Below are 14,564 nucleotides of genomic sequence, written 5' to 3' on the forward strand. Positions count from 1 at the left end.
TGTGGTGAACTGAACGGTTCGGTTTTTTTCAGTGAACCATAGTAAATATAAATGTAATTCTGACCGACCTGTTCCCTTACTGGCGAACATGGCTGGGATTTTGCAGCAAATTGCTTCGTCTGTGGCCAGGGCTTTCCTTTCCGTCTCTGCTTCTCCTTTGCGTTTACGCTCCATTTTTTGCGCGATTTTCTAAGATAAAGCCTGCCTCTGGATATAGCCAATTAGGCAGTGCTTCGCTGATGTTTGGTCATGTGGTGGTGTCATTTTCACTCCGCGATCGCCTGATTCGTAGATTCATAAAACCGTCAATTAATTCGCAGTAGCAAACCAGCCTATTGCACGTCAGCCTGATCGACTGCACAGCGGCAGTCCGCCCCTGCTCCAAATGGATTTTCCTTTAGGGAGGATGGGGATGCTATTATTAAAAATATTAACAATAGCCTATGCAATAATATCGAATGATTATTATATTATTCTATTTTGTGTTGCAGTGTTTTTTTTGCTGTTCCTAATAAAATATTTATGCCCTTAGTATATTTAATGATGTTATATTCTAGAAATAGTAGTAGGCTAGTAGTAGATTTAACTTTGATTAATCAACAAACCTCATTCTGAAAACAGTCATCATTAAATCTGGAGTATTTAGAGAATGGACCTTATCAACTATCATGTGCAGCTCTAATAGTTTCTAAAACACTTGAATCAAATGACTAATGACTGGGACTCTTATCTCTAATCCTAGCTCATCTTTCATAGGTCATCTATTGTGCTTGACTGCTCTTGGCTCTTCACTGCCTAACAACCCATGGAAAACTGTTTGGATTCTGATTCTCTCTCTGTGTCTCTGTGTCTCTCTCTAGCCCCTTTCACACTGCAATTCCTGCAAATACACAGGTAAAGTGTTCCGGCAATTGTTCCCGGGTCGCTAGATTTTGCACTTTCACACTGCCAGTGATTACCCGGGATATGTGCGTGCTTTCACACACAACCCGTAAAGATCCCGTAACGACACGTGACATCAGGGCATGACGTGTAATGTACGAGTCGAAAACGTTAGGCATGTTATACTTTCACTGAAGCAAACGAACGATCTCGGCGTAAGCGCAGAAAGTGAGGAACTAACTGATCTCTGCTTCATTACAGTTTGCACATATTTTTACGTCGCAAGCGTTGATCTTCCTTCAAAACAACCGTTAAAAGAGTCGCGCGATAACGTGCGTCATCACTTCGACACGGCATTAGATCTGGCTTTTGTTCACACAGCGCTTGTCCCGGGTTGAACCCGGCAATGTTACTAGGTCCCCGACCCGGGATCAATGCCGGAATCAATCCCGGAACGTGGTTGCTTTCACACCCGGCAATGTTCCGCCAATATGCCGGGTCCGGCGTGCAGTGTGAAAGGGGCTTCTGTGTCTCTCTGTGTCTCTCTCTCTCTCTCTCTCTCTCTCTCTCTCTCTCTCTCTCTCTCAGTGAGTGTGTGTGTGTGTGTGTGTTATGTTAATTGTTTACTGTAACTGTGCTCTTACCTCTTTTTTTCCAAATAGTGAGGCATCTAACAGAGAGCCTAATAGTTCAAAGTCCATACTGTAAATATGCATTGTTAATAACTACATTTTCATACAATGTGGCAACAAAATAATGTGACAATCTTTATTTTAATAACATTGTATGTAGTAACAATTTTATTTAAAAATCATGCAATCATCACAAAATGTCAAGATATATATATAGAAGTTTTGTTCATGCTTAGTTAATTTTAACTAAAGTAGTTAACTAATGTTAAGGTAATGAACCTTATTGTAAAGTGTTACTACACACACACACACACACACACACACACACACACATATATATATATATATATATATATATATATATATATATATATATATATATATATACTACAATCATTCAAAATTATTTACATATCCACTATTATTATACATTATACACCAACAATACTGACAAAGGACTCAAAAGACATACAACATTGTTCTTTTGAACTTCCTCTGCAGTGCTTCTGTATTTCTACTCAATTACTCTCACAGTTGAGAGTGAGAACAAGAGAAATGCAGTTGTCACAGTAGTGAATCACATGACTCCAACAGGGTGTGACTGAAGATCTGTGAGAAGGCTGTTAACGTTTACAATCAAGGCCTCTCCCACTCGCCCCCATATATAAACTATTACACACACACACACACACAAAGGTGGCTTTTACACCTTCTCGTTTAATCATCTACTATTGCAAACAGCAACATACTGTATGCCTCTGACTGTCTCTCTCAACAGATGACAATCTCTGACTTTTAGTTCAACTTGAGAAGGCAGAGCCAGGCATAAAACCTTAACATTTGTTGGTAAACAGGCCCAATTTGTATGTAATGGGAAGGAGAGTGTATTAATCAAATTCAAGAAGTAACACAAGTTTTCTATTTTGTAGGCAAAAAAAAAAAAAAAAAAGAGATCTAACCCTAGCCCTCTAACCTTACCTTTTTGAGATCTTAAAGCCTTTAATATTTAGTTCATAGCCTACATCAGACATAAATTGGGAGATTTATATTTAAAAGGGTTGGTTGTAATTTTTTTTTTTTTTACATTTTGGACTAATAAGCACTGGGGTGGCTTAATGTCTTCAATGACTGGTCTTCCAGGGAAAGGCCAACACCCTTGTCTTACAATAAGGTAATGAGTATTTGATCCCTTTATCATCATAGTTATGTACAACACAAAGCAACCGAATCTAGCAATGATTGTTCTAGAAGAAACATAGTTTGAAGCAACCTAATGAGCCATGAGCAAATGACTAATATGAGCTGACCAGTCGCAAACATTCTTCCTTTTCTCTGCTGAAGCTGTCTAATCAAGTAGCGATAATCTGATGGCACCGTTGAATTATGAGCTTTTTTTTAGATAGAAAGCAAACTTAAATGACTCTGTCTCTGTAGTTGTAATTATCAAATAATATATGGATATGCCAAATCTAGTGTTTTACAGATGATTGCCTTGTCCAAGAAAACTGTTTAAAGGGAATTCCAACAACAAAACATAAACAAATAATAATAATGTAGAGTTAAAATGATAATGCTGTCACTAACACATTGACCAGTGCTAATAACAGACATTGTGTCCCTATTGTGTTCGTTGCATTTATTTTACATTGTGGGGTCAAAGTCCATGCAGACGGCCTGATGAAGACTCTCTTTTTAGTGGCCTATATAAATAAGATAGTTTAAAATATATCATATATACAGTCAGTGGGAAAGCTTTCGATACCAGTGTTCAGGGTCTTTTTTTTTCTTTCTTTCTTTCTTCTTTTTTTGACGTTTATTTTGATCGACGGTGACGTTAAATTTGCTCTCCTTATTTTAATGAGCAGCAGTGATAACAGATATGTCTGATGTGTGCGACAGCAGCTCACTACTCTGAAATGCGTGTCTCACATACTCGCAATATTCCATATGTAAACATCAAAGAGAAGCTTTACATAGCAGTTCTCGCTTTTTTCTCACTTTAGCATGCTTCGGTAAGGTTAACAGGCCTTATTTAATATGAGATGTGTCTTACTAAAAAAACGTTGTTTTTACTGTTGTTGTTGATGATGATGATGATATTTGTTTGTAAACAACAATGCGACTTGTTTATTGTATTTGTTTTAACAGTTTTAATTAGTTTGAATACTAAGGTTAGTTCTTAATAAGTTGCATCTTACATTTCTTTAATTATAAACCAGAAGTTCCGTTTTTTATCTTATTTATTTATTTATTTATTATTTATTTTGCGGGTTTCTCCAAATAAAAGAAAGCAGACGATTTTATTTCTCTACGCCTTTGATTATTATTATGAGACAAACACAGGTCATGGCAGAGCAGCTCATCTGTCAGATAACACACGATTTTCACACGTGCTCCTAAACTTGTCTGGACATAGCGTCTGTACTCATTTATGGACAAATACTCCAGTTGCAAGTGAAATATATCATTTAACATTGCATAGTCACATTTTTCTCATATAGTGACAACAACGATATTTATTTTAATAAGAATCCTTTATAAGGAATTCACTGTCTAAAACACATCATATAAAACATAGGCTAATACACAACTTTCTTTTCTTTTCTTTTCTTTCTTTCTTTTTTTCTTGTAAAGCATTTTTAAAACGGCTTCAGATACCCGTGACACATTGTTAGGGAAATTATTTATTATTAGGCTATAAATAAATATAGCCTAGCCTATATTTTTATAACATACATGAGTATTTAACTCAATTGCGTAATAACAACTCATAACTCAAATAATAAAATATTTCAGTGTTGGTTATCGATTAAAATGAAGAACAAAAGAGTCACCACCACGACTTTAAATTGATTAATCTAATTGGCATCCTCCCATACTTGATCAGGTCACAATACATTGTATATTCTGCGCGAATAAATTATCAGCTGTTCAAAGCCCAGCTATTGCCCGCTGTGTGTTTATGTAGGATCTCTTACAATCCTAAACGATGCCCCATCGTCTTAGATAAACTAATTAGCAACGACCCTAATTTGCATAGCACAGATTAAGTTCAACATCAAAACAAATAGAAGAATAAATTATTTCATCATTCTGTTTTTTCACCGTTCTGTTTTTTTGGGGGGGATTACTCCTACATTACACAAACTTTTACACAGAACACAATTAAAACATATCATATAAAATATTACTCCTATAAGAGCTTGATACAATTCAGATTTGGAAACGGATTTAGTAATCGAAAAGGCATTTTGCTCGCTTACATGTTCAAACTGTAATAGGCTATAGGACTAACATATATTTCTGGGAGTTAATTAAAAAAGAAAAGAAAAAAAAAAGAACAAAGAAATACCTTCAATTATCCGACATTTTATGCCGACATATTACTGAATGAAGTATGAACCGCTTATAGATTATTGCTTTAAATTACAATTTCGACCCACTTGTACTTGTCTTTCAGGAAACATATAGGCCTAGGCCTATAGCCTAGGCTATTTTGTTTTTCCGAGAAAAAAAATGCTCTGAAGCAATTAAATATGTTCCATCCATTTGGGGAAATGTAGTCAGATTTGTAAGACTCGCATTTTCCGTTCGAAATCAAGGACATCAAAACTAAGTAAGGTGGAAAGTGAAGAGCAGCACCCCTATCGAGCAGATATTTTTGCTCAAGCTGGAATCCAATCAGAGCCTCTGAGCACAGGAGGCACCTCCTCTCTTAAACATCGTCACGAGTGAACAGAGAACTTTCATTCCTAATAGTTCTCCAAGTCCTGCAACCACACAACCGCTGGATCCTGCGAACACAACTAATGGCAAACCACCAATAGGTCAGTGGCGACTTTTTTTCTTTTAACATATTCTTGTCTTGCTTATAAATGTGTTCTCCTGCTCTTATCAAACCTCCGGTCTTGGTGCTGTTTTCGATGCCAGCAGAGGAGAGCCTAATTTCGGGTATTTTTTCTTTACCCTGCCTCTCTCTCTCTCTTATCTTTTGTGGGTCTTATCAAGTGGTTATCTCTTTTCTGCAAAGACATATTACGTTTGGTTTCCTATCTGTTACGTTGTGTGTGTGTTTTTTTCTCTTTTTTTTTTGGTAATTATGATGAGGCTTCATCATGGGAGGGGGGGGGGGGGGCGGGTTCATGACTCGGATGGGTTCAGATCTTCAGTGTAAAGCCCTGTGTGGGGTGTGTATGTGCGTGCGCGTGTGTTTATGGGAATAGTGAAGTTGTGTTCGATGCACGTCAAGCAGCTTAACATTCAAATTTAGAACATCACAAGATGACAAAACAATTAGGCTATGAATGATTCGAGAAAGTTTGTAGGCTACAATTACGCGCTTTCTGAAGTGAAACTCTTCCACCGCGACAAAAAAGTGACCATATTTCATTTAATATTTGCGAAGAGCTTATAATTCAGTAAAGATTCGGAGACGCTTTAACAGTTGGTTATTTGCTTAATGAGTTGAGATTCTCTTTGGTATTTATTATCTAAAAGTAATATATTGTCGTTCTATCGTTTTTTTCATATATATAATTTATTACTCTCTATAGCCTATACCCCAACGTTTCTCAAATTATTATGTTCTCTTTTTCAGTGCACTCTGTCTTTTCCACACACTGTGAGATATAAAAGGGATCCTGGATGGACCTGGGTGATAACAGCTGGTCCATGGTCAAGCGCGAGGTGTCCAGCAGCAGCCCAGGGTCTCCGGCTGAGCAGAGCTACCTGAACACTGACCGCAGGGACCGGCTGAGATCACCGGCGCCGACGCACCTGGACGCGGTGGAAGCGCGTCGCGCCGAGGGCAGGCCCCTACACTCCTACCTCCACTTTGGCCATCCCAACAACGCCCTGTCCAATTCTGACGACGTTACACTCTTCACGGATTTAGACCACGGCAACAAACTCATCATCTCAGGTGGGCACACCAGGGAGACGCAGAAGGGAGGCTTAATTGTGGACCCTATCGACATGTATCAGACACTGGCCATCGCCGCGGCCCAGAGTCAGGCCGGTTATAACGACACGCCACCGACCGGTTACATGCACTCCAACCCTAATTCTCCCGTTTATGTGCCGACGTCTCGCGTTGGGACGATGATACCGAGTTTGTCGTACCTACAACCCGGCGTGTCATCGCAGCCGAGCCATGCCGTCAGCAGTCATTCGGTCTGGTCACAGTCCGCCCCAGAGAGCCCGTCTTACAGCACTGGAAGCCCACACACCTCCAGCCGTTTCCACTACTCCCCAAGTCCGCCTATGAATAACGGCACATCTAGAGATACCAGCTATACGAATCCTCTGAATGTAAACAGTCGAGAGCAGTACCTGTCACGACCAATAAGTGGATCTTACACGAGCCCGTATTCTCCGTATGCTGCACCGCAGCTCTCCCAGTTACCGGCGGCGTGGCCCGCGGGGCCCTTCGAGAACTCCATGCTGCATTCCCTGCAGTCCAGAAGCGCACCGCTGTCTATCAGGGGACCAAACGGAGGTAACATATAGCTTATTCAACATAATATATCTTTTTTGACTGTGAAATACAAAACCTTCTTTTCCCTCGCATTTTGGGCAGCGTGTGAATAATTAAGTTAAAATAAATATTATTATTAATAATATATTGATAATTAATGTTAATGCATTTATTGGTGTATTTATTTGTCAAACAACTGCTAAATAATTAAATGTTAAGGCACGTAATTTTCAGGGTGCAGTCGTTGGCGCCACAAACAGATCAATGTCAAATAGATTTTTAAAGGAAAACATTAAAGTTATGTGATTTTTTTTTTGTAATACTTATATCATATGTCTTAAGTCTATATAGAGGCTAATGCACTGCCAAAAACAGTTATGTTTACCTTCTGTAAACGATTTCTGTTCTTTAGCTGTTGTTTGGCGAGAGGTGAAAATACAAGATCTCGGAAAATTGTTTATTTATTTATTTATTTATTTTTAATATATATATATATATATATATATATATATATATATATATATATATATATTGGCAATGCTACAGTTTTTTTAAGAAATAAAAAGCAATTTATCAATTTAGGCTACTAATTCTATCGTTTCGAATCAAAGTTCAAATCACAAATATTTATTACAACAAAAGGTAACGCCATTTACAATAATTATAACAAACTGTCTGAGGATATCAACGAAGTTTTGTTCCAGCCCATGGTATCTTTTAATGTTTGTAATAAAGCTTTACATTAGTGTCCATGTTTCAGGTGTACAATATAATTAATTAATTGCGATTAAATGTTTAATAAATGAATAAAAATGTTTAGTTGGGCTAATTACAAGCTGCTCCGAAAAACAGCACAAAGTGGATATTTCAGTGTAAATTAAATTATTTAAGAGAAAACAGTTGCAGAGAAAACCAATAATCACATTTGTCATTAATGCTATTAGTCTGTGACAGTGTGTCATGTCTGCGTAATTCATTTGGCACACATTGCAGTTGATGCTGAATGTGTTGTTGACTGACGGGATTCTGTGTCTCAGATTTGTTGGAGGACATGATGGAGAGCCGCGAGTGCGTCAACTGCGGCTCCATTTCCACCCCGCTGTGGAGACGCGACGGCACGGGTCACTTTCTCTGTAACGCCTGCGGTCTCTACAGCAAAATGAATGGACTCAGCCGACCATTAATTAAACCTCAGAAGCGTATGGTGAGCACCGACTTGATGAACTACTTAACCACTCAGTTTCCTGCCTATTTATTGCAAACAATAGCCAGAGGTTATCTGGGAACATCTTCACAGGTCTACTCCCATTATAAGCGCTGTTTTTATTGGCGAGACAAGTTTGCATGCACTGAACATTAATTGTTTAGGGTACAAAAAGAGTACGCATATAAATATAAATATAAATATAAATATAAATATAAATATAAATATAAATATAAATATAAATAAATAAATATATATATATATATATATATGTAGCTAATCATTTTTAATCAAATAGCCTAATTGAACAATTTTTTTTTTTTTTTTACTTTATATACGTATATATAGTCAAAACAGACAAAAGGTCTAATATTTGGAAATATACATTTAATCTGCCAGACATCGATTTATAGCTCACATCGATTTCATTTTACCACTTTGGATTAATGACTATGAGAAAATTCATCTTTATTAGAATCAATTAATGACATTGTTTATTGCTTCTCCAGTCGTCTTCGAGGCGGATCGGCCTGTCATGCGCGAACTGCCAGACCAGCACTACAACACTGTGGCGCAGAAACGCAGACGGAGAGCCCGTGTGCAACGCGTGTGGACTTTACACAAAGTTACACGGGGTATGCTATATATAATATTGCGTGAAAACAAGATTTGATACAATGGAATAAATTATAAACTGATATACATTTAAAATAAACGGGAGAAAGCTATACGTGCCATTACAGTATTTTAAAATCTGATGAAAGTATTTATTTATTATTTATTTATTTTTTAGGTGCCTAGGCCCCTTGCCATGAAAAAAGAAGGTATTCAGACAAGGAAAAGAAAACCAAAATCCTTGAACAAAACAAAGGGATCATCTGGTATGTTAAACAGTAATGATAAAAAAAACTCAATCAAGTTAATATATTTCATTTTTAATTGCACTGAGGTTAAATGCAGGTCAACTAACTGGTTAAAATTATTCACAGGAAGTAGTTCTGTCCCAATGACTCCAACGTCTTCATCGTCTTCTAATTCAGAAGAGTGCACAAAGAACAGTCCTTCATCAACACAGGTGCCGTAATGTAACATCATTAAGTTTATATACCCTTATTTTTTTGCTGCATTTCATCATAGCATTAAAATGAGTCAACAATGTGCCAAACCTTACACAGCTAAAAAGTTGCTGGTGTTTGAAAATGATTCTTCTGTATGACTCATAAAACCTTATACAAAGAGACCACAGCTGGTTTGCATTTTATTTGTCATATTGACATTCTCTGGTTCGATCCAGGTCAACTCTTCGATGCTGGTGTGCCAAGCTGATGTTCCAGGCACAACTGGCTCCATGGTGAAGTACCCCGGCCAGGAGAGCCTGTACACGAATGTAGGCCTGACGTCCACAACTGATGTGGCAACCTCTGTGAGAGGGGACACTTGGTGCCCCATGGCCTTGGCCTAAAACCTGGCATTATGGGATGGGAGCCATTTGCTGTCCTTCAGCTCTCTTGAATGTCCCTTGGCGTTGTTCTTCAAATCTCTCAGGCTGTGTGTGGGGTGTCATCTGTTTTTGGTCTGTGTTAGTGATTTTGAGCAGAGGCTTGATCTGTTCCAAATACTCCAGTTTTGGTTTCACCTGTGGAATACTGGACATCCATGACGGAGATGATCTTTTCTACTCTGCACTAGAGGACGATACCTGAGAGCGTCTGCTTTAACGTGCCTTCGGTACTTTCAGAGCACACCCTGCACCGCGAATGTTGCTCGGAAGAGTAAGTGGATCAAAAATGATTTCTTGAAAGTAGTATTGTACATGTTAATGCTAACGGATACTTCGCCCATCTGGAAAGACAAAGTTGTTATTCGGATTTTGGCGATCTGAAGAGAAAATGTTTGATCTTTCTGAAACTGGAATTGAAGATGATGTGTCAAGGTGTTCTTTTGAGGAATGCAAACATATTTATGAAGCTACAGTTCAATGTTCAAATAATGCATATATTTGTCAATAAAGATCATTTCAAATAGTGTAGGATTGAAGCCTTGCCCTTCCTTTAAAAATCTTTTGTTTCAAGCATGATGTTGTTGCAGTGGATGTTGCTCACTAATCTGCACACCATCTATGTGGAAAAAGAAAAGAAAAGAAAAAAAGGTCTCTTAGAAAACTGTTTTGTGATGGTTTAACAGGGTATCAAAGATCAGGAACTCACACGAGACTTGTAGCGTTATGTTCGACTACACATTTTCCTAGAGATCACTATCAAATGTAAATGGTCTAATCAAAAATCATAGTGAAGAAAATAGTTATTTTTTGGAGAAATCAGAATGACTTAAATCATCAGCAAAGCATAAATGAAAGGACCTTTATATCTCTGTTAGAACAAACGGCGCTCAGGATTTCATTTCTGATGCATTTTTTGTTACAACACAAAACTGCAAAACAATGATTTTGGATGTATGACTACCTAACATGTGACACTGATGCGTGAATATCAGTGCATATTGCTGTTTATTTGTTTTTGTTTTTTTACAGTTATGCTTTCACGATTTGTTGAATGTTTTAAAGAGAGAGAAATGTGTGCCAGAATCGATCAGATGTGAAAGTTTCTTGTGAGTTACAATCTAAACCACAAACATGATGCACAATGACAGTAATTAATGAGCTATCTAAAGAACTTAATTCACTCATGAAAGAGTCGGTCTCAAGTGGTTTTGGCGTCCATGATTTACTGCCTCTGTTCTGTTAAACAGTTACCCAACTATAAGTTCCCCGTGTAAATATCTTATGGCTTTGAAATGGGGGACTAAAGGAGCACCAGAAGAGCCTTCTTCAAATGATTACTCCTTAGAGCAGCAAAGTAATTCCATGACAGTGACATTTTTGGACAAGCTCATAGAGTGTCATAGAGACAATGTGTGAACAACACAAGAAACATTTTGCTATCATTGTGATTCTCAGCCTTTATAACCTCTAGAATTATTTATTTCTGCAATGTAGTGTGTGTTGTTAGAGGTATTCGTTTATTTTATTTGAAATAACGTATTTGTATTTTATGGTTGTATTTTTTTTTTCTTTGGTATAATTTCATTTCAAATGTATTTTGATTTTTTTCATCTGGGTTAAACAGATTTATTTGTTATGGTTTTGTCTTGAGGTAATTCAAAATATGTTGAATCGCAAGGTGTGTTTTCCTTCTCTTTTTGTAGATTTTAACATTTATTATGGAAGGTTCTTCATACTCTTCACATGAACCACTGGAACCACATCATTTGTAATTATGATAATTTTTTTTATAATGATTTTACTGATTTTATTGTCATCACCAGTCATGAAGCACATTTTTGGGGGGGGGGGGGCATGACTAAATAAGAGCCATGACTAAAGTGGTTGTTTTTCCCATCCCTTGTTTTAGTTGTAAAGGTTTTCAAATTGTTTTAATTTAATCAAGTATCAATCAATATCGTTAAACAACAAAGCCTATCTTTGCATTGATTTTCTAGGCATGTTTAACACTCAAAGGCCAGTTGTTTGCTCATGGATCACATATCATTTTGTTTGTTGGTACACTGAAGCTAATTTAAAACTTGAAATCTGTATTTCAACAACAGTAACTTTTCACAAATATTTGTATTATAATCACATAATCATAAATGATGACTTAAAATGGCCAGATCTGTATTTGGTGTCAATAATGAACATTATCAATGTTAAAATGAAACATTGCGTGACGTTTCTAGTGAATCCGAAGACTGCTTAAGCCTGAGCCCTGCCCAAATGAGTTATTGGTTTATGTGAACTCTTGACATTTGAATGTGCTGATCTTCGCTTCAAAGTTGCACTTTGATTTACGACTGATTGATGACGTCTCGGCTCCAATAGTTTGCAGATCTCTGATGTAATGTCTTGTGCTGTTTGTGATGGACACAGCATGCTTTGACAGACTGATACGTCATGTTCACAACACATCTTTTGCTCGAGATCACTGAAAGGAATATATGTGGAAAAAACAGAGACCCAGAACCAATTGCTGTATTGTTGCTTTTTTTTGTAGTGCATCCAGTATAAAAGTTTGTTTCAAATTCAAATTGTTTCAAACTCTGTTAACATTCTGTCTTACATTGTAAATCCCTTTGTCTGTTTGGCGGTTGCAACACCATAACACCAGCCCAGCCTAGTATTTCCACAGAGCAAAAGTTGCTCCCTACTGCCCTTTTGAACTACATTTACCCTCTTTGCTTCAGAGAGAAGTACCAGCCACAACATAAAGCTTAATAACTCAGAAACACACTCCATTAATAACTGGTTTGGCACAGCCCAACAGAAATCACTTAGACTACACTAACGTCACATTACATTCCAGCTCCCTTCTCCTGTCACCTACTGCTCTATCCTTGATTGAGATTTATTCTTATGCATTCTGGTTATCTTCCCAGGGTGTATGACATATTGCTATGAGGTTTATTGGGGGCTGGGATCTGTGAAGGATTTCAGCAAATTCTTCTCTTTGTGTCCGAGGGCTGAGAGTGGTAATCTGTGCCAAGACGCTCCACACAAGCATGGTTCTAGTGGTACAAGTTAGTATTGCATATCTGACTGCATCTTTCAATGTGTAGGGTACATACTGCCACAACAACACACTGCAAAACAAATCATATTCTTATTGAGTGTCTTGTCTCAATATATAAATATGGGTATATCAATATCTCAAGTGTCAAGAGTGAATATCTAAAGATTTAGTGAAGAAGCAAAACTACTTTAGACCTTGTTTTCAGAGACATCTCCAACAAAGCTATATTTTGTCTTACTGCACTGGCAGATTTGCATTAATGTGTTTTAAGTAAAAAAAACAAGTAAAGAACACTGGCAATGCAGATAGACAAAATAAGCAAGATGCAACAATGCATAAAAATATCATCAAATTATTATTATTATTATTTTTGTTATACTGTAATATGAATTAGAAAAATATATTACTCATAATTAGAGAAATAATCTGGGGATTGTCCTGATATGATATTTGTGTATTGTTAAAAATGGGAGTTCAAACCACCGTAAAAAAAAAAAAAAAAAAAAAAAAAAAAAATTTAAAATTGAAATTTTGAAGCAGAAAGACTGAAAAAAAAAATAGTAAAATATGTCACAATAATTTTTTGTTATATTTACAATTTTGAAAGATCCATTTTTTAAACAACATACGGTAAAATCTTTAATTATTTTATGTTAATTTTTTACTTGTCCTTTATGCATATTATGGTTTTATATTACATCTTGTTGTTAAATTCATGTTTTAATGCATTATATTTAGTGTCATGTGTGTTACCATGATGGTTTATGTGTATCTTATATATATATTAGTTTTACCCTCAGCTTATGGATTCATCGTGTTGTTTTCTCACTGCCACCTGTGTTTTTAAGGTGATTGTCAGTAGATTATAAAGGTAAAAATGGATTGTAGTAATTTGGTATATTAACATTATTTCCATAAATGAAATATAAATGTTTGATTATTGTAAATTTCTTAAAAACTTGAAATGTTGCTCTCTCTCTCTCTCTCTCTCTCTCTCTTTCTCTCTCTCTCTCACACACACACACACACACACATTTATATATATATATATATATATATATATATATATATATATATATATATATATAATTTTTTATTTTTTTTACAGTAAAAATCCTTACAACCACAGCTGCTGTTTTTTAATATGACAGTATATTGCTTTCAATATGTCAACACCAAATAATATTTTTTATTTCACCTCACAGTTGAGGGCAAGGTATTTAAAATGACCATACACAATGCTCTGAATATTTCTTTGTCTGTAAACTTGTGTACTGGTGTGTTTAAGTTTGGGACAAGACCCTGTATTCCTAAAAATAAAATACATTAGCTTTAATAAAAGACACATATCACACAACTGAGACAATCATCATGAATACTTATTCAGAAGATTAAGGAGATTATTGAAAATAGATGGTCTACGGTTAAGCAATCAAATGTGTGTCTTCTTGGATCTTTAAGAGACATATACATGGGTTCATCCGTTTGTCTTTTGACTGATCTTGTCCTGTAGAAAGCTACAGATCTTACCTGGGAAATCACATTTGAATTTCATTTAAAACTGAAAAATTGTTGTACTTTAATCAATCAGGTTACACTTTACTATACACTACACTGCAGATATGTGCAATAGAATTCTAATACGCACATGTTTCCCTTAAAATCAACACTGAGTTTTGGTTTAATTCCACAGCCTCTAATGTCCAGTACTGAACTACGTATTTGGACAGTGAATAAAAGGGTCAGTGTCACCCTCTCCTTTCTGGGCTGGGGTTGAAGTCCACCCTGTGCCAAAGTAAAGACCC

The 14,564-nt window shown here is 36.5% G+C and overlaps 1 protein-coding gene across 2 annotated transcripts; it reads left to right on the forward strand.

Annotated features, from left to right (window-relative positions):
• Positions 1 to 5,065: 5,065 nt before the first annotated feature.
• Positions 5,066 to 10,221, forward strand: LOC132155161 (GATA-binding factor 6-B-like). Of its 2 annotated transcripts, none has more exons than XM_059564016.1 (7): positions 5,066 to 5,341; positions 6,112 to 7,011; positions 8,028 to 8,194; positions 8,704 to 8,829; positions 8,988 to 9,075; positions 9,184 to 9,269; positions 9,489 to 10,221. In XM_059564016.1, exons 2-7 carry the CDS (start codon positions 6,159 to 6,161, stop codon positions 9,654 to 9,656), a joined length of 1,488 nt encoding a protein of 495 aa, XP_059419999.1. In that variant the 5' UTR covers positions 5,066 to 5,341; positions 6,112 to 6,158; the 3' UTR covers positions 9,657 to 10,221. The 2 variants fall into 2 exon arrangements, with proteins under 2 accessions (XP_059419999.1, XP_059420000.1); XM_059564017.1 differs by having other exon boundaries at positions 5,328 to 5,465.
• Positions 10,222 to 14,564: the final 4,343 nt, after the last annotated feature.

Source organism: Carassius carassius, chromosome 12, assembly GCF_963082965.1.
Source record: "Carassius carassius chromosome 12, fCarCar2.1, whole genome shotgun sequence".
Classification (NCBI taxonomy): Eukaryota; Metazoa; Chordata; class Actinopteri; order Cypriniformes; family Cyprinidae; genus Carassius; species Carassius carassius.

Coding starts and splice junctions, on each gene's coding strand:
- LOC132155161 (XM_059564016.1), top strand. CDS start 6,159: ATGGACCTGGGTGATAACAGCTGGTCCATGGTCAAGCGCGAGGTGTCC. Junction 8,195..8,703: donor TTAAACCTCAGAAGCGTATG/GTGAGCACCGAC, acceptor TTGCTTCTCCAG/TCGTCTTCGAGGCGGATCGG. Junction 9,076..9,183: donor CAAAACAAAGGGATCATCTG/GTATGTTAAACA, acceptor AATTATTCACAG/GAAGTAGTTCTGTCCCAATG.